Source organism: Coregonus lavaretus, assembly GCF_964263955.1.
Source record: "Coregonus lavaretus genome assembly, chromosome: 12".
Lineage (NCBI taxonomy): Eukaryota > Metazoa > Chordata > Actinopteri > Salmoniformes > Salmonidae > Coregonus > Coregonus lavaretus.
Genome location: NC_139999.1, coordinates 30281565 through 30301476, shown reverse-complemented (window position 1 = coordinate 30301476; position 19912 = coordinate 30281565). Strand labels below are relative to the sequence as shown.

The window sequence follows — 19912 nt, the reverse complement described above, 5'->3', positions numbered from 1 at the left end:
TAACACCAAATCTCATTGTAATCCATTTTATATTCAGGCTGTCACAACAAAATGTGAAAAAAATCAAAGGGTGTGAATATTTTCGGAAGGCACTGTATGCCCTTGGTGACCACATTGATCATGTTTCCTCAGGATTGTATTATCTGCATGTTCCTGTTGTGTTTACATCGATCACACACAGGCTATTGCAGGGGTCTCAAACCCTGTTCCTGTAGAGCTACCCTCCTGTAGGTTTTTGCTCCAACCCAGTTGTACCTGGTTCAACTTATCAACCAGCTATTTATTAGAATCAGGAGTGCTAGATTAGGGTTGGAGTGAAAACCTACAGGACGGTAGCTCTTCAGGAACAGGGTTGGAGAGCCCTGGGCTATTGATGTTAGGATCAATAACATTGTGATGACCATGTAAGACCGTTTAAACAACATTGAGGATTAGAGCAGATAACTTAGTAAACTATTTTCTCAAAGTTTGTCCGAGCTCCTAAGAAGTTTGTCCTAGGTGCCTATGTGAGTGCCCTGCCCTTGACATCAACATTCGTTAGTGTGTTTGGGAACTAGTCAGATGCTGTTTCTTTTTACTTTCTAGTGATTACAATGTGTATAAAGTGTTTGTTGAGTGTAGGAATGTCAGACTGTTCCTGTTCAGTGTATCTGACAATAAGGAATGGTTACATCATTTTTAGATTGCTGTGTTTTTCTTTATTGTGCCGACACTTCTGTTTTAAGCTGAACAATTCACTGTATAAGGTGTTGTGATTTATTCTAAGGGCCAGCGTTAACATTTCAAGGTGGAGAAAAAGCGTTTTGTGGATAAAATGTCATTGCTGTCTTGGGCTGTGAGTGGCAATGAAATTAACAGGCACGCAGGTAATGAAGAAATCAATCAAATTAAGTTCCCCTTTTCTGCTTTCATGTAAAGTAAGGAAATAAACTGGGCTTAGCACTATAGAGATCGTTTCTCAAATAACATTACAAGTATTATCATGTTTGCTTGGTGTGTAGGAGGATGTATAAAATCTAAAGCCAGTATATCCTCCAATAATATAGATGCTAAAGATTCATATTTTCTATTGATACACACCAGTATTTGGGGAGACCACCAATCATAGCCCTACTTAGTCTCTTCCCACAGCTGCCGTGTCTATGGGGAACGCCATGAGTTTGGCAAGCGAGACGAGGTCCTACTTGACCTTTTGAACCCCCATCCACCCACAACACTTCAATAGTAGCCTAGATTTCAGAACACAACTTTGCTCAATGGGAGTACCTCAGCACTATTTAAATAAACCTTAAAGGCTTTTGTTTGAGTCTGTAAGTAAATTATCACACAGCATCAACTCTACAGAGAATAAAATGCGAAAAAGACATCTTACAGCTGTGCATGTTTGTTTTTTGCTAAAGTGATTTAGTCAGTGCAATTGTTTTTATTTTATTGTTTTTATTCAAAGCAGCTGACCCCAAATTAATTTCCATTTGTTAACTAGATATTCACTGAAACAATATAGGTAAAGTGCTGCAGACTGCTCCACCTAGAACTCTTAGCCCTCACTGCAGCCATTATAACACACAAAATGGCTTTCAAATTATGTAAAAGTCACCTAGTACTTGTATTTTTATAAATCTTGTCTGTGGTGATCTGAACACCAGCTGGCAGGGGTTGACGTGTTTTCTTGGCACAGTCTCTCTGTAGGCGGAGTGATGCAGCTGTTGATATTATGTTTCATGCATGGGATTGAATGTCTGAACCAATGCAGATCTTGTCCAGAGTTAATGCCCATGGGATTATATAGAGGTTCCCATGCAAATTGTGAATGAGTGTGGATTATTTATTTAATCATGCACTGTAAAGGACATGTATGCAACGCAAGGCAGAAAGGGTTATGTTTTTGTTAGATACGTTCACGTGACCCGATGTTGACATGCATAACATGAAATGGTTGTTGTGTGCTGGAAGAGACTGCTATAAACTCTATGTGTATACACTTATGTACTATTTATAAGGAATTATGTGAATCATGTGGAATATTCTTGTTTAACTTTATACATAGGATTTGTGGTAAATTAAAATATACTGTTTTTAAAAAATACAGTTAAATTAAGTAAATGATTGCTCTTTGTTGCTTTGCTCTGACTGGGCTTTTTAGGCCTAGTATACTGTTTACTACAATAGCTGTTTACTTTGTATATGGGAGGTTCAGTTTATTGTGGAGTTTTTGCACATGAGAGGAGCAAGAGAAAGTGGAAGGAGAAGCGATGTACAGGCAGAAGTAGTGACTGACAGTGATTGTCGTGACCAGGAGAAGTGCATCACTGCTGTTGCATCATACTGTAAAAGATGGGGCTCTCAAAATGTTGCCACAGCATAAACTGCAGCTCTCTGTCTGTCCTCTGTGTGACCTCCATTTCTAACCATCTACCTTCCCCTTCTTCATATGGCCATCACCCAGTCAGTTCACAACAAAAGTAAGTAAAGGATTACTAAGTGAACAGTCATCCATGGGATACACTCCAGTATCTCCCACATAAGTTAGCTCTCTTGTTTTTGCTGTCTCTCTGTCCCCCAGAATAGGATGTGGCCCTCACATATCCCATGGGGCTTTTCTGCTCTGTATTTCAGTCGAAGGTGGATTTTTATAATGGCTGAGAGGTGACTCTCTCAATAAGTAATGAGCCTACGCCAGGCTTGTGATGTGGATCAAGAGAACGCATGACTGCGGTTCATCCAGCCCCTCCCTTGTGCTTACTGACTTCCTCCATTATGTTTGGGCTAAACCAACAGCTCCATGAAAGAGGGGGAGAGAATCCTGCTGCAATGCTTCCGAGGATTAGGGGATTTACAGGAAAAAGCTTCCCAAAAGTTAAGCTTACAGGACAGGAAAATGAAGTAGGACAATTGGTAACATTGGGAATGTCTGAAACCAAAACACTGAGGGAGGTAGGGGCCTAATCTGCTTTTTCGGTGACAGCTTTGTGGGGAAATGATTCCACAGATAGATTAAACACATTTAGCAAGTTGCTACCCCCCCTCCTCTCTTCATGTAAACTCTCTTGTAGGGTTAGTTAACTGGACATGACTAATGTTCCCTCAAAAATAATTAGGCGCTGAGCGAATTTCAGGTCAGCTGAGCGCAAACTTGAACATTGTGAAAATTCTATGCACTTAGTTTATTCAAGCCTGTCTCAAAATACAACACTGCCCCTTTAAGACAAAGAAAAAGCTCTTTACCTGACTCGCTTTTCAAAGATGTCTAGAACTGTACACATTTTGTGCTCTTGTAGGAAGCAATCACTCCCCTATTGCTGATTACAAATGATCTATAACTGGGCTAATAACTCACTAACTAGCAAAGGATATTAACAAAATGTGCACACGTGGCTACATGCAGCTCTCGCTTTGATCTCAAAACAAGTGCATCTACTCACGACCGCTCATGCTGTTAACACAGTCCAGTTCAAAGTAAATGAAACAGATCCATATATGGCAATTGTCTATTTGCATATAGGCCCACTGCAGCTCTGATTGTTTATGCCGCACTGGTCTGTGTAGAGTACGGGCTGAGTAGTGCGTGTCAATGCAATAGAATCCTACTCCAATGCGTTCTGACTACAACAAAATATCTTGCATTGTTAGTTTTGTTTCGGTATGTTGCTTTGAAAGTGTCTAATATTGCGTAGATTCGATCACAAGAGCCACAGCAAAGGGAAAAGTTGATAGTGTTAACAGGGAAAACTCTAAAACATTGGTCACCAACCTTTTCTGAGTCAAGATCACTGAGTCAAAATGCAAGCTGAAATCTACCGCTCAGTTTTTTTTTTAACATGACTTAAAAAACAGAAGTCTATGCAACATTAACCAATTAAAAACAGTACTGTAGCAATGAGGTTTGTGCAGTAAGCTATAGGCCCAATACATTATCACTGCATATTGTCTTTGCTTGAATTGCTCTGCCAATGCATTGTTGTTCGGGCCATTTTTTAAAATTATATTTCAAAATTTGAGGTAGGCTATATGATCACACCATTGTTATATTACTTGTGAAGCACAGATGAGTGAGCATACATTTAAATCGTTTGTGAAATGGCTAGCTAGTTAGCGGTGCGCGCTAGTAGCATTTCATTCGGTGACGTCACTCGCTCTGAGACCTTGAAGTCATTGTTCAGCTTTTGTGGAGCGATGGGTAACGGTGCTTCGAGGGTGACTGTTGTCAATGTGTGCAGAGGGTCCCTGGTTCAAGCCCAGGTAGGGGCGAGGAGAGGGACGGAAGCAACACTGTTACATTGATGCTGTTGACCCGGATCACTGGTTGCTGCGGAAAAGGAGGAGGTCAAAGAGAGGTGAGTGTAACCGGTGTGAAATGGCTAGCTAATTAGCGGTGCGCGCTAGTAGCATTCATTACTGCTGCAGTGCTTGTTGTAGCGCTGAGTGGAAATAGGCAGAACATACATTTTATGCAGGGGCGCAACTTTCACTGGGGACAGGGGGGACATGTCCCCCCCACATTCTGAAATTGCATTTTTGTCCCCCCCAGTTTTATCATTGGAATGTGATACAAAACTAGGCAACGGTGTGCTTCAGGACCATGCGGACACTTCCGAGCGGTCGGGTAGGCTGTTTGGAGTGTTCGCCTACCCATCGCGCAGGACAGCTGAATTGGGTGCACCTGCCTCCAACAGCCCGAGACGAATAAAAAAAATAGGAACACAAGGCTTTATCGTTGGGTTTTTTGGCGATCGACTAGGAATGCCTTGGAGATGCGATCGACTGGTTGGTGACCACTGCTCTAGAAAGTTCAATCTTGTGCTTCTCGCTGTGAGCTGATATGTCTGCGTGCGGGAATGCGCACGCGTGCAGCTTAGAGGGAACATTGGACGTGACCTTGAGATGTAAATACAAGGTAACATGTCAGTGTGTGCTCTTAAGCATACGGTATGAGGCCTAAATATTTATAGCAAATTAATTAATGACAAATGAATGGCATTACAATTAATGGCAACTTGCAATACAATTTAATTCAATTAGTTGCTGTAGTGGATATGGAGGTTATTTACTTAGAGTACCACTAAGTTGTGAAATGATTTGTTGTAGTGATGAGCAAGCTTCATTCTTGTGGAAGTGTAGTTAAGTTAACGCAACCACCCACACTTATGTTGCCTTTAAGGCCACTAGATTAGAGACTGTGTTATAGACCTGCATCTTATTACAAGCCTGGCTAAGCACTAAATGGAAAAGGGTAATTGTGTCAGTGATCCTGTGTCTGAAGTGTTGCTTGAGGCCCACAGCGACACAGAAAGATATGCCAACCTAACTTCCAATGAAAACAGAAGTGCCTTGTTAGGACTCAAGGATTTTAGTGGAAATGAACCCTCTCATCTATTAAGGACAGTTTTAATGTCACAATCTGTTAAATGTCCTCAGTGTTGGCTATATTGCTTTGTAAAATAGTAAAAGCCTTCAAGTGACAGATTTCATTTATGTTTTTCTCTCACAGGACCAAAGCCCAAATCTGGAGCCCTGCGCTCACTCTCTCTTCTCAACATCTGGCACCTAGCATCCAACCCCTCTACTTTGTACCTACAGTACACCCTGAACTCCCCCTCTCTCTCTGTCTGTCTCTCTGTCTGTCTCTCTCTCTCTCTGCACCCACCCCCTCCCAGCTCCCCCCTCAGTGTCCCTGATGCGTAAGAACAGTAAGGTGACGCAGCGTGAGCACACCAATGAGCATGTCACAGAGTCGGTGGCAGACCTGCTCGCTCACGAAGCGCCGCTCGACTACAAGAACAGCTCTCTGAATGTTGGAGGGGTCCCCGGGAAGAAGATTGTTCTCGAGCCCCCCGAGAACGATGGCCGCCCGGCCTGGAACAGCAAGCTTCAGTACATTCTGGCCCAGGTGGGCTTCTCTGTGGGGCTAGGAAATGTTTGGCGCTTTCCTTACCTATGCCAAAAGAATGGAGGAGGTGAGTGGCAGACCGCGCCCCCTAAGGGCTGGCTGACTAAATAGCAAGCATAGCAGAATTATTTATTGTAGCTACGTCAATGGATGAGCAGTGACCCATGTAGCAGGCCTGTATGTGATTTGAGAAAGGGGCGCTGTGCAGATTTACAAGGTCATTTCCTCCTCATCTTCCTGTCTGCCTCTGTCTGATGAAGAGTCTAGCGGCGGCTGCTTTCCTGGCAGCTCATTGACCCAGACTGTAAGAATGACATGCCAGCAACTCTGGCTTGCCATCACAGTCAGGCTGGACTGCCAAGAGAGGAGCACAGGTCCACAAACACCACTCTAAATATAGCTGTGCTATCGATTACTACTGGCACTGGGGCAGGTCAAGGCTCAGCTGATACTCTGATCAACATGAAAGGGATACTCTTAATTAAACATTAATGGCTCTGTATTTTGGTGATGGTGATTTATTTATTTTGTCATGTAGTTACAGGTGCACAGTGTAAATCTTTGCTGGTATAGTAGTTCAGAACACCCCTATTTGTCAGGGCAGGTTGGCATTTATTGGGATGACTCATGTACTGGAGGCAGCTCTGCAGAGTGGTCACTAGTTGATTTTAAACCTAACCTAACCCTAACCTTAACTCTGACCTTAACCACACTGCTAACCCTAATGCCTAGCCCTAACATTAAATGAAGGCCAATTTTGACTTTGCAGCTGTCCCATCTAGTGGAAATCGCTCAGATTTCATACTATTGTATGTTCTTGGAGTTGACAGTGTTTTGCAGAATGTGCTAAATTTAGCTTCTGCACTCCCCTGCTCTAACATAACCTAACCTCTCTACCATAAATGGATAAAAACATGCCCCATCAGTTTTAATGAGCATCACACCTCTGACCATAACAGCAGCATAAAACACCACATCTCTTACCTCTGGTCATAGAAATGACGATTAGGCATGCTCAATTCACCTCCAAAACCTCACAGTCTCCCTGTCTTCACCTGATAATGACTGATGTGTTTGGTGCACCAGCCCTGTTGTCTCTCACACACCTTCTCTTCCTGAATTATTGCTAATAGGCAGGATTTAAAGGCTCCTATAACCAAGCAGCCTGGTCGTTTGACCAGGTGAACGGCCATCTTTCACCCCCTAATTTACCTCCTGACAGCAAATTACAGCCACATTAAATGGTTCTGTGGTGTTGGGTGGTTATCGCTCTGGGCCTCCTTCCCCCTCCTCTCTCTCTCCTTCTCTCCTTCTCTCCTTCCAGCATTCTCTGCTTATCTTTCATACCTCAGTTTGCATGCTATACAGTATATCAGGGCTGTTAGCTGGCCTCAGTTCAGATAGGCTGCAATTGATTGGATCCGGCTGAAAGGGCACTGTGTTTGTCAACTGATCTGAGGACACTTTGGCTGGGGGCCAAATGCAGCGAGCAGGATTGACTTATCCTTTCCTGAACTACATTGTACTTCTTTCTCTCTTCATTCTAGGACCTTGGTCTTTTTGTGCCGTAATATTCAATCCATTCCCACTGGGCCAGGGCCATGCACAGACCTTTGGGGGGGAGGGGTGCAGGTGCTCAAAATACAAAATGGTCAACCAGTGGCCAGAGGAGAGCACTCTTGGGGCAGGAGGGTGGGGGAGGGGGTATTTTCTGAGATTCAAGAGCTTATGAAATAGCTAGTTTCATGCGCAATTCGTTACATTTAAAATGTTTTAAAAAATTAAGAAATAAAAAGTAATTCATAAAATACAAAAAATCCACAAGGTGCGAGGGGACTTTTTCAAAGGAGGGCAAAAGGTCAGGTGCTCGGGCATTGGATCTGTGCATGTGCCTGTACTGGGGGATAAACTTGTTGAATCAACGTTGTTTCCACATCAGTTCAACAAAAAATGTAATGTGATGATGTTGAATCAATGTGGAAAACTGATTGGATTTGCAAAAAGTCATCAATACATAAATTAATTTGGGGATTTTATTTTTATTTTCTTACCCAATTTCTTACCTACTTCCAATGACCTGGTTCTATTTTTTGTTGATCTCATGTTGAATTTACATTAGTAACAACTCAATTAAAACTAGACGTTGAACTGACGTCTGTGTCCAGTGGGCTATGAGCTCTGGGCTATGTAACTGGTACTCCTGAAGTATGAGTATTAGTGATAGTGATTCAGCGTAAGTATTAGCATCCTGATGATCAAATACAGTAGCATCCTGATTAAGCCTCTCTTGGATTAAGCTGGGAAGGTCCAAATTTAGACATCCCCCGTAAATCACTGGTTGGATGGGCTCTGACTTGCAGGGTGGGAGAGTAATATAGAACACTTTCAAAGGTGTCAGCAAACAAAAAGCTATTACATATTGCAGTGACAAGTGATGCAGAACTGTTAAGTACAAACAGACAGACACCATAGTGTCCTGAGTCTCAGAGCTCTGGCCTCTCCCCTGACTCACTGATTTGGCCTGCTACTTCGTGACCACCAACTAGAGGGTTTGTCTTCCTGTCACCCAGTCTGTCCACCTCTCCCCTTCCCCTCTGGCTTTGTAATGAGACACAATCAATTATAATTAGTGTTCTAGAAACAGCTCAGAGGAACAGAGCCAGGGTCCACAGTAAATGTTAAGTCTCTCCATTGATCCAGCAAGGTAGCCAATTGAAACTTGTGCATTATTTCAAAGGAAAGGTGTTCCACATTTTACACAATGCTTAGTACTGTAATATCACACATACAGTATGTGTACTTCTCATGTACCTAATAGTCTATTGGGAGAAATATAGCATGATCACTTTGACCCCTTTCTTTCAGGTGCCTACTTAGTCCCGTATTTCATCCTCCTCATCCTCATCGGCGTCCCGCTCTTCTTCCTGGAGCTGGCGGTGGGCCAGAAGATCCGACGTGGGAGCATCGGGGTGTGGAACTACGTGTGCCCCCACCTGGGCGGGATAGGGGTGTCCAGTCTAATGGTGAGTGACAGTGAGGATGGTGTCTTTGGTTTAAGGTTGCCTATTATATCACCTCTTGGTTGAAGTGGAGGCTGGAAATCAGTTTGTTAACTGATCACCCTCCAATCATCAGCTACATAATGCTATTTGTTTTAACATGATTTTGGTGTAATCTGTTTATATTCTGAAGTGCTTGTTCCACGTAACGAAATATACAGTGTCCCAAGAGAAAAACAGTGTGACTGACCACAGTGCACTGCAGAGGGAAACAGATAGGTCAGTGTGATAAGGATAATGGAGGCTGGATGTGGGGTTTATCACTGGGAGCTTTCGCTGAATGGGCTCTTATTTCAACAGAGTCTCTCTACCTCAGTGACTGTGTGATTTATTAAGTATGCTATTTTCTGCATATACCAACACTTTGTGGCCTCTCCCCTGACTATCTCCATGCTTGGCTGCCTTAGCATACTGTTTTTACCACATGCATTGTGGTGCTGTCACCAGCACTCTATTTAACACCCACCGACCCGAATCTCTTTAAAGGCCCAATGCAGTCGTTTTTATCTCAATATCAAATTATTTCTAGGTAACAGTTAGGTACTTTACTGTAATAGTTTTCCATTAAAAGGGTATTTTTTTTTTTTTTTTTTTTTTTTAAACTATTTCTCAAGCAAGAATTTCGCTGGGAGTGGTCTGAGTGGGTAAGGGGGGATATGTAATCTAAAAACTAGCAGTTATTGGCAGAGAGATTTGGAACTCTCTTTGTTATTGGTCTATATTAACTTATACCGCCTAGTGATGTCACCAGACAAGCCACAACTCCACCCATGCAAAACCTGCTGATTAGAAGGTTCTGTGTAGATTGTATTTTCAACCAGCAACTATCAGGAAATAACACTTATCAAATTGCTTCACACTTTTACAGTGTTAGTTTAATCAGTTGCTGTATAATATGATACAAAACACAGGAACATTTAATTTTGACTGCACTGGGCCTTTAAGATAAAAGCTGTTGTTCATGCTTTCTGTGTATATGCCAGTTTGATAGGATGGATCTATTTAAACAGCTCCAGGTCTTGAATTTGGCATATAGGACATTTTGTGACTCACATCACATAATCTCACTGTCACAACATCACATAACATGCCAACCTCCCACTTTAATAAGAGATATCTCACAAAGGTGGATCATTTATTTTGGGAAGCATTCAGTGTCCATTTATGAATATTGTGAGAGGAAATAGACATTGTGTAAATCTGTTGAGCTGGAATGTGTAATCACTAATGAGGCAAACTTGCTTTAGGGGATAGATAGATATGCCTTGATTTGTAATTGAGCATAGCAGGTCTAAACATGGTTCCCCATGTCTGCATCACCTTACACAACTCAAAACAAACATACTCTGACTCTGTGCTATTATGATGGAGAAAGCTATCTCACGTTCTTCATTCCATAAGATGTGACATAAACAGTTGTATGAGTCGTAGTTGTATAATGTAGATAGATGAAAGAATAGGACTATAAAGATTAGTAAACCGGATAATGTCCTAGATAGTGAGAGAGAGGCGGAGATGGGGGGGCTTAGGGTGTGAGAGAGAGACAGCCCCTCGTTGGTGTTGCACATGACTGAGAGTGGCAGCTATAAATACCTCTTAAGAGATCACTGTGGAAATGGCTGAAAGAGTGTACTTCAATAATTCATGGATTTCCCAACCTGGTTTAGCTTCTGCCTGTCCTTGTTGACATGGCGAGGCTCAGAAGATTACATTTTTGTCATTTAGTAGACACTTTTATCCAGATTACATTCTTATCCTAATTGCCAATTAGTGTTAAGAGCCTTGCTCAAAGGCACATTGATAGATTTTCACAGTCAGCTCTGGTATTCAAACCAGAGACCTTTTGGTCACTGGCCCAATGCTCGTAACCACTAGGCTACATGCCACCTTAGGAACATGAGAAAAGAACATACTCCTGCCTAAATAGACCATCTGAATGAGAAATATATTGAAATTACTTCTCACGGTACAGTAGTGTATGTATGGATATTCACACACACACACACACACACTCATTGTGTCAAATTGCCATTTGACTGAAAGAGTGGCATCAACCAGCAGTGACAGGGACTTGTGCAGAGGAGCACCTCAGGCGTGAGTGTGAGTTTCATTGGACTTTCTTACTCTAACAGACTCTGCCTCTCCTACATTCCAGGTGTGTGGCTTTGTGGGGCTCTACTACAACGTCATCATCGGCTGGAGCATCTTCTACTTCTTCCAGTCCTTCCAGTACCCACTGCCATGGGCCGAATGCCCTATCAGGAGGAATGGATCATTATCCAGTGAGTGGATGCCAGATCTGAACAGAGGGACGGAGGAGAGATGCAGAGGGCAAAGAAAATGGAGTCATAGAACTCCTCTGAACTGTTTGATAAAGCCCAAGCAGCTGAGTGGCCATGACCAATGTGGCATGCCACAGTTGGTCTCACAAACTAGAAAGGATTTAATGAATATTGAATTAAACCTCTCTCCTTTTTTAAGAAGGCCTGTATTTGATTAATCAGATATGACTAATTTCCGTCTTGTTATATGCACTCATTTTGCCCTGTAGAATAATCCATACTTGCACAATCATTTTTGGTCAGTCTGAGAGAAACACATATTTGTGTTTTGTAATTCAATCTTCCGGTTCAATACAGTTTTGGCCAGGGTGGGCACTGAATCTCACATCTAACTAGCTTACTTACGAGTATCCTTCATGACTCAGATGGAGATAATACAGATGAAAGTCCTTTGACACTCTTAGATTAGAGGTGGTGATAATACAATCCCAGCGGTTCCAAGAATCACTCAGCGCTCACCTCTCCTCTCCTCTGCTCTGCTCCTCACATGACTCAGCAGTATGAAGACAGTCAGCCACCAGTGAGCATGGAGGAGAGCAGCTGTAGCTGGTCAGATAGAAGGGTTCTTACACTGAGAGACAGAGGCATATGGCATGGTGTTGCAAGTCATCATGTTATTGTCTAATCCATTCCCTCCAGGATTCCGGGATTCTGCGATCGCAAATCTTTTAGCAAAATAAACAATTCCCTGCATATTATGCGAGGGTTTGCAAATTTGACCAAGCACCACACTATTTCCGCGTAAAACAATCAAATCATTGCAATATTATTGCATAAAACTGACCCATCACCGCAGTACAAAAAGAAGGATCGCAATTTACAACCAATCACCGCACATTTACCGCATAATATGGTTCAATCAAGCCACGTCAACAAACGTTTTAACTCGTCAGTGCATTTTCGCAACAAATTTGACAAAATCATCACATATTGCCATGCAAAATGTCAGAATTTATGCAGCAAAATCAAGCATTTTGGTCTGCAAATATCACAAAAAGTCCCAGCGAAATCCTGGAGGGACTGGTAATCATACAGTACCACACACACAAATGCTAGGATTGTATGTGATTCCCCATAGGTTTGCTCTTTACAAATGGTGGTTTACTACACCATGCCACACTCCTACACTACAGTATAGTGGGATTTGAGTTTTTCCACAGTGGCATTACAGGTTGTCTGTAGCATTGTCTTTAATTCTGTGTGAAAAAGTGACCTCGCGCCATGGTCATACAGATGTAGGATTTTAATTTGCTCACCCTGTTGCAGGAGAACTTGTAGTGTATTTGAGGTTTAAAAAGGCTTCTGGAGTCTGTAATTTCCACTTTGGAATTACATACTTGATTTTCCCTTGCGAAAAATTTATCAACCCCTACAAAAATGTCAATTAATTCTAATCCACATAATAATTCAAATTTCCTGTTGCTGCAGGATTATTTTCCTGCTGTAGCAAACTGGCTCAAATTAAGTAATAATAGTAATATGCCACTTAGCAGACGCTTTTATCCAAAGCGACTTACAGTCATGTGTGCATACATTTTTTGTGTATGGGTGGTCCCGGGGATCGAACACACTACCCTGGCGTTACAAGCGCCGTGCTCTACCAGCTGAGCTACAGAGGACCACATCTGTAGAGAAAGGTAGACCCTATCATTCATGCAGGTGTGTGGGACCCCAGGACCACGCTGCTCTGCACCCACTCTGACCTGGCCCAATGGTTACATGTCTGCATTAACCACATCAAATAAACTGTGGTTAACATTGGCATCGGCAGGGTCAGATCAGCTAAACACAGAGACCAAGGTCATTCAGACCTAGCGTTCACTTTTAATACAGTTCTGTGCTTCTGGAGTGACATGCAGGAGTGGAGGGGTAAGAAGAAGGGAGATGGGAGAGATAAGGGAAAGATATACTGCATATAACCTGGAATGCCATCACTCATAGACAGAGAGAGAGATAAAAGAGAGGATCAAATTAGAATTATGGGAGGCCATCATGATTTCCTCTGCTGAACATTGCCATCTACCTGACATAAATAGAGACTGGTACACTTAGTTGACCTGGCAATTTCTGTGCATGCATGTGTGTGTGTGTGTCTCTGTGTGTGTGTGTGTGTGTGTGTGTGTGTGTGTGTGTGTGTTTGTGTGCATGTTTTTGTGTGTGTGTGTGTGTGTGTGTGTGTGTGTGTGTGTGTGTGTGTGTGTGTGTGTGTGTGTGTGTGTGTGTGTGTGTGTGTGTGTGTGTGTGTGTGTGTGTGTGTGCGTGCCTGCATGTTCTTGCATGCGTGTGGGTGCATATGCGTGTATTTCTGCAGTACCTCTGTAAGACTGCTTTCTCCAGACTTAAATCCATGTATCATTTCCCCAAGGTTGAACTATAAAAGGTGAAAATATGCGCAAAGAAAAATGTCAAGCGTCTTGAATGAGGGCTCACACTGTGCATACCAAGTTCAAGGATGAACCTTGTTTACCTTACTAATGTCCATCTGGGAGAACCAATCCAGGGGGTAGAGGGGATTTGGTCCCTGTGTAAACATTCTCTCCCTCATTTTATTTATTCTCTATCTTTCTCCCTTCTACTCCCCTTATCCCTTTACTTTCCCTATCACATCCCTCCCTCCCCTCTCTCTCTCCCTCTCTTTCATCCTCCCTGACCTCCCTCCCTTTTCACAACAACTCTTTTCACTCTCCCTCTCTCTCTCCCTCCCCTCTCTCTGACCACCCCCCTCCCCCTCACCCCTCTGCAGTCGTGGAGCCTGAGTGTGAGAAAAGCTCAGCCACCACCTACTTCTGGTACCGCCAGACCCTGAACACCACCAGCACCATCGCAGACAGCGGCGGCCTGAACGTCAAGATGACCCTGTCTCTGCTGGTGGCCTGGATCATCGTCTGCCTGGCTGTCATCAGAGGCATCGCGTCCTCTGGGAAGGTAGGGAGCGCTGTGGGGAGAGAGGGGAGAAAGGGGAGGGTTTGTGGGGAAGGCCAGGGGGTGTGGGGAGTATGGGGAAGAGGGAGAGGGAGAGGGGCAGCGGATGTGGCGGGAGAGGGGCAGGGGGTGTTGGGGGGAGAGTCAAAAGAGTGTAGGGAAGATATATGACAGGTCCCAACTTTTTCTAGAACATGACATGACTAACAATTGCACTGGAATATTAGCCTACTGGACTGGAGTCCTACCTTCCTCTGGCATGTATAGTGTAGTTGTTGTACAGAATGTGTGATTGTAAGTTGTTTCCTGTGGTCTGACAGGTGATGTACTTCAGCTCGCTGTTCCCGTACGTGGTGCTCTTCTGTTTCCTGGTGAGAGGTTTGCTGTTGAAGGGTGCTGTCGATGGCATTGCACACATGTTCACTCCCAAGGTGAGATTCAGAGGAGGCCGTTACACACACACACACACACACACACACACACACACACACACACACACACACACACACACACACACACACACACACACACACAAACACACACACACACAGAAGCTTCCATTGCAGTTGTATGCTGTCATTTATAGGAAAAGCCAGTGGTAAGACAGCTACTATACCTATAGAATGTATAAACATTTCTAATGATTAAAACCAAGTTAGCCACCTAGCTAACACATCATTCATATAGTAATTCGTAACATATCATAATGTCATACTAATTTGAGTGTCCCAGATTTTATTTTACTATGTTACGTCTACCCCTGAGTCCAGGTTGGTCAGTCAATGTGTTACTGTGTGTTCCAGCTGGAGAAGATGCTGGAGCCCCAGGTGTGGAGAGAGGCAGCCACCCAGGTGTTCTTTGCCCTGGGCCTGGGCTTCGGTGGAGTTATTGCCTTCTCCAGCTACAACAAGATAGACAACAACTGCCACTTTGACGCCGTGCTCGTCTCCTTCATCAACTTTTTCACCTCCATCCTTGCTACTCTGGTTGTTTTCGCTGTGCTGGGCTTCAAGGCAAACCTAATGAACGAGAAGTGTGTCATAGAGTGAGTTCAAATCAAATGCCCTAGCAGCCATCTATAGTGATGGTGGAGGGAATTCAAGCTGTATAATACAGAATTAAACGACTCTTTGCTCACACCATACATTTATTATCATGCCCTCTCTGTGATCAGATTCAGGACTTTTGCCGTAATCTTCATCTTGTGCATGTTTCAACATGTTTCCCTGTGGTCTCTTCAGGAATGGAGAGAAGATGCTTGGCTACCTGAACTCTAACGTGCTGAGTCATGACCTCATTCCGCCACACGTGAACTTCTCCCAGCTGTCCACAGTAGAATATGCTGAGATATACGGTGTCATCAAGACGGTGAAGGAGGGCAGCTTCGCTGAGCTGGGCCTTGACCCCTGTGTCCTGGAGGATGAGCTCAACAAGGTACAGTGGGTCTGTCTGTCTGGGCTCTGAGCTCTACCTCACCGAAACTGGGTCTGAATATGAGCCAGTTCCACAACACCAAACCAATTAGGCTTTTTCTAATCATCCTCATACTGTACTTAACTAATCTCCTTCTTGGCTCTTCTGTCCCCTCTCTCTCTCTCTATCACAATCTCTTGGTCCTCTTTTGCACCCTCTCTCCTTCACTTTTTTTCTCTTTCTCTCTCTCTCTTATCCCTCTTTCTCTGTAGTCTGTGCAAGGTACAGGCTTGGCTTTTATTGCCTTCACCGAGGCCATGACTCATTTCCCAGCTTCTCCCTTCTGGTCTGTCATGTTCTTCTTCATGCTCATCAATCTGGGCCTGGGCAGTATGATCGGCACTATGACAGGCATCACCACGCCCGTCCTCGACACCTACAAGGTCCAGAAGGAGCTTTTCACAGGTCAGCCCTAAAAACCACTGTGGTGCTCCCATTCTCCTCTATCATAGTTACAAACGCAGGTTGGCAGTTATTGTCATGAGTCTTGTTCTGGAGGCAGCTCTGCAGAGTGGTCACTAGCTGGCACAGCCACAAAGTCATAAAATCTGATTTTAAACCTAACCCTAACCCTAACCTAAACCTTAACCACAATGCTAACCCTAATGCCTAACCCTAACCTTAAATTAAGACCAAAAAGCACATTTTTGTTTTTATGTAGCTCAATTGGTAGAGCTCAGTTGGTAGAGCATGGCGCTTGCAACACCAGGGTTGTGGGTTCGATTCCCACGGGGGGCCAGTATGAAAAAAAAAAAATGATGCACTCACTCTGGATAAGATCGTCTGCTAAATGACTAAAATGTAATGAATTTTTACGATATAGCCAATTTTGACTGCTGCTGGCCTTGCTAGCTGAAACCGCTCAGTTCTGCCTCCAGGGCAAGACTCATGACAATAAACGTCAACCTGCGTTACAAACACAAATTCAGCACATTTCACCAAGACGTAGTGGGTAACTACATAAGACTCGTGAATTCTACGATTTTTAAGGATGAGTACTTTTTCCTACTTTTGTTGTAGTCCTTTGAGGCTGAACACAAAGTCATCGCAATAAAAGCAATGGATTGCATAAATAAAGACTTTCTCATCCAAGGATCCACAAAGGTTTTACATAATGTGAAGGTTATTCAACCACAACTGAAGAAGAGATAAAAATGCTGAAGTCACTGCAAACTTTCTGACTAATGCTTTTACCTCATCTTGCTCCAATTCCCTCTCTCTATTTCTCTTTCTTTCAGTGTGCTGCTGCATCATAGCCTTTTTCTGTGGCCTGCTCTTCGTCCAGCGCTCTGGGAACTACTTTGTCACCATGTTTGATGACTACTCCGCTGGTCTGCCTCTCACTATCGTGGTCATCCTGGAGAATGTGTCAGTGGCCTGGATCTACGGCACCAAGAGGTACAGGATGGTGTCTCCTCTGAGAGCCCTATAGTGTCAGAAGTAGCTTTGTAAAGTGAACACACTGATCATCACTGATATTGAAATGTGTGTTTTTCATATGGATTAAGAGGAAAATTGAATATGAGGAAGGATAATATTAAGAAAGGATTGAGAAAGAGTCAAGGAACACCTGAATACTGTAAACTGTAAACTGAAGGAGTTGGTTGGATCTATGTTAAACCCACCTGTGTGTGTGTCAGGTTTATGCAGGACCTGGAGGACATGTTGGGTTTCCGGCCCCACGCCTTCTATTTCTACATGTGGAAGTACGTCTCCCCTTGTTGTCTCATCATTCTCATCACAGCTACCGTTATCGAGATGGCCATCAGCCCTCCAGGGTACAACGCATGGGTAGAGGAACTGGTCAGTTAACCTGTTGGCAGACAGTGCAAAGTTTCATATAGACACTTCATATAGACACTTATTGACATTTTGTGTACTAGCCTTGTTACAGAGTTTGCAGTCAGCACCAGGAGTATTTATTTTTCACTCTATTTCCCTTTGTAACTTTGTTTCTCTCTCTCTAGGCTCAGGAGCGTTTCCAGAGCTACCCTCCCTGGGCATTGGCCATGTGCTTTTCTCTCATCGTGGTGGCCATGCTTCCTCTCCCCATCGTCTTCATCGCCCGCCACTTCAACCTGATGACCGACGGCTCCAACAAGCTGTCCGTCTCCTACCGCAAGAGCATGATGAAGGACATCTCCAATCTGGAGGAGGTGGATGAGACGCGCTTCATCCTGGGAAAAAACCCAGGAGAGACGCCCTCGCCTAAGCCCCCATCCCGAGCCTACCTGGGCCCCCCGGGCACCAACCCCCTGGAAAACCCCAACTCCCTGTCCCCCAACAGCTGCTATGGGACAGGCTACCAGAACGCCATCAGCCCCACAACCCCCACCACCCCTGTCACCCCCACCACCACTGAGTCCGACTCATGATCACTGTCCATCTTCTTCATGTCCCTCACCCTAGCCTGACCCTAAACCCCTAATGATCTCTCCCTCCTAGGCCATCTCACCCTCAACCCTACAGAGTCTCACCACCAGGGGGTGCTGCAGCGCTGCCCAAAACACCACAACCACCACCCTCACATGCTCTGAGTGACCCTTATCGCAGGACAGCCCTCTCCCCCTCTCCGCTCCTCCCCAGCCCCAGAGGTTAGATTTTACTGCAGCAGGGGTGGCTGCCACACAGGCCTCTGCTTTGATAAGGAACCACATGTTCAGGTGTCTGAGATGTTGCAGTGGTATATATCAATCCCTACTGGAGGGTATGCAATGCTGGACATGCAGTATGTTTTGGTCTAGATCAGGGTTCCCCAATAGGTGGCCCGCATGTGATTTTATTTTGCCCCCCAATTTCTCAGAGCTATTTTTTTTCTCCAAATATTTTCATTGTTGGACATAAAAGACTGTAAAATCATCAGGAAATCAGCTCAAAGTGATTTTAATTTAGGATGTCTGTTCCCAAGTATTCCCACGCATAAATAGAAAGGCATATGTGATCATATCCCAATGTAATCAAGGTTTGAAATTATTCTGTTTTTGTCAAATACTATATCTGTTTGGGATTCTTGCAGTCAATTTGCAGTGTACAAATTATTTATAACTATGTTCCGGCTCCCCGACCATCCGCTCAAGGAATAATCGGCCCACGGCTGAATGTAATTGGACCCCTGGTATAGATGTTTTTAGAGTGGTAGGAGAAGAGGCTCAATAGAAATGGACCCAAGAAAATAACATATTTATTTCCCCCCTCACAAATATTGATAGGTAATAATAATGACACTATAAAGTACGAGATTGACAGTAACCTAATAACCTCATAACAGGTTAACATTTGCATAATATTTGGCCCCTAGGGAGTGTTATATGGTCTGCTTTTCATGCTTATTGTAGACAGAGGTCAGGGGAATGTAGAGGAACCTCATATTTACATTGCCATTAAGTGACAACTGAATGTGAGTAGCTATATATGTTTGTTGCAGGTTTGAAGCCTTTGAAACTTTGCAGTTCTCCATGTCAGTCCTCTATATCATATTATAGCCATAGAGTGTGGTTATGCTTTCCCTTTATTTTATGTGGAACATTTCCTTGTAATTTAGTGTGCCACTGAAGCACTTGAGTGAACCACTGCTCTTGACACACCACTTTTCGCTTCAATGCTATACCTGCTTCAGCTAAAAGTGTTTAGAGGCAGGAACAATATTGTTTGGCATTGGTTACAATGCCAACAGTCCAGAGGGCTCTGTATATTTTGAAAGATTATGTGCAAGGCTGCTGTAAAGCCACTGTCTTCATTGTCTATTTGCTAGTTTCGGGTTGGGGGGGCGGGGCTATACATTTACCGTTGACGGGAGGGGGGTTATAAAGGCCCAGTTCAATGTGGAGGAGTTATATAATGTTACTTCAGGCCACGCATAGCTGTTGTATTAGAAACTTCAGTACCTCCACCAAAGAGTGAAAACTAGATATTAATAAGGACAGACAGTCGACCACATCCTGTACATACACCATAGAGAGGAATGAACAGATCACCATCAATTTCAGAGGAGGAAAACAGGAAGAAATGCACTGTATAATGTGCTGCTATTGATGTAGAAGCTGAAAGATGAATAGTCCATTCAGAATTATAAATGGTACAGATGAAGCGTACCTCCCAGACACAAAACTTTTTTGACGATCTCATGTTATGATTCCCTGTTATTGTTAGTTTTTTGCAATAAATTACTACGAAGCACATAAAAGGCACAATTTCACAAAGGGATTGACATAACAAATCATTTAAAATAA

The 19912-nt window shown here is 43.6% G+C and overlaps 1 protein-coding gene across 1 annotated transcript; it reads left to right on the top strand.

Moving 5' to 3' along the window:
• Positions 1 to 5674: 5674 nt before the first annotated feature.
• Positions 5675 to 18058, top strand: LOC311138166 (sodium-dependent neutral amino acid transporter SLC6A17-like; the record flags this gene model as incomplete). The annotated part of the gene is made up of 11 exons (XM_084172836.1): positions 5675 to 5954; positions 8753 to 8910; positions 11102 to 11228; positions 14032 to 14213; positions 14531 to 14641; positions 15014 to 15255; positions 15452 to 15644; positions 15896 to 16088; positions 16922 to 17081; positions 17324 to 17486; positions 17651 to 18058. 11 exons carry the CDS (start codon positions 5675 to 5677, stop codon positions 18056 to 18058), a joined length of 2217 nt encoding a protein of 738 aa, XP_084028962.1.
• Between the last annotated feature and the right edge of the window lie 1854 nt (positions 18059 to 19912).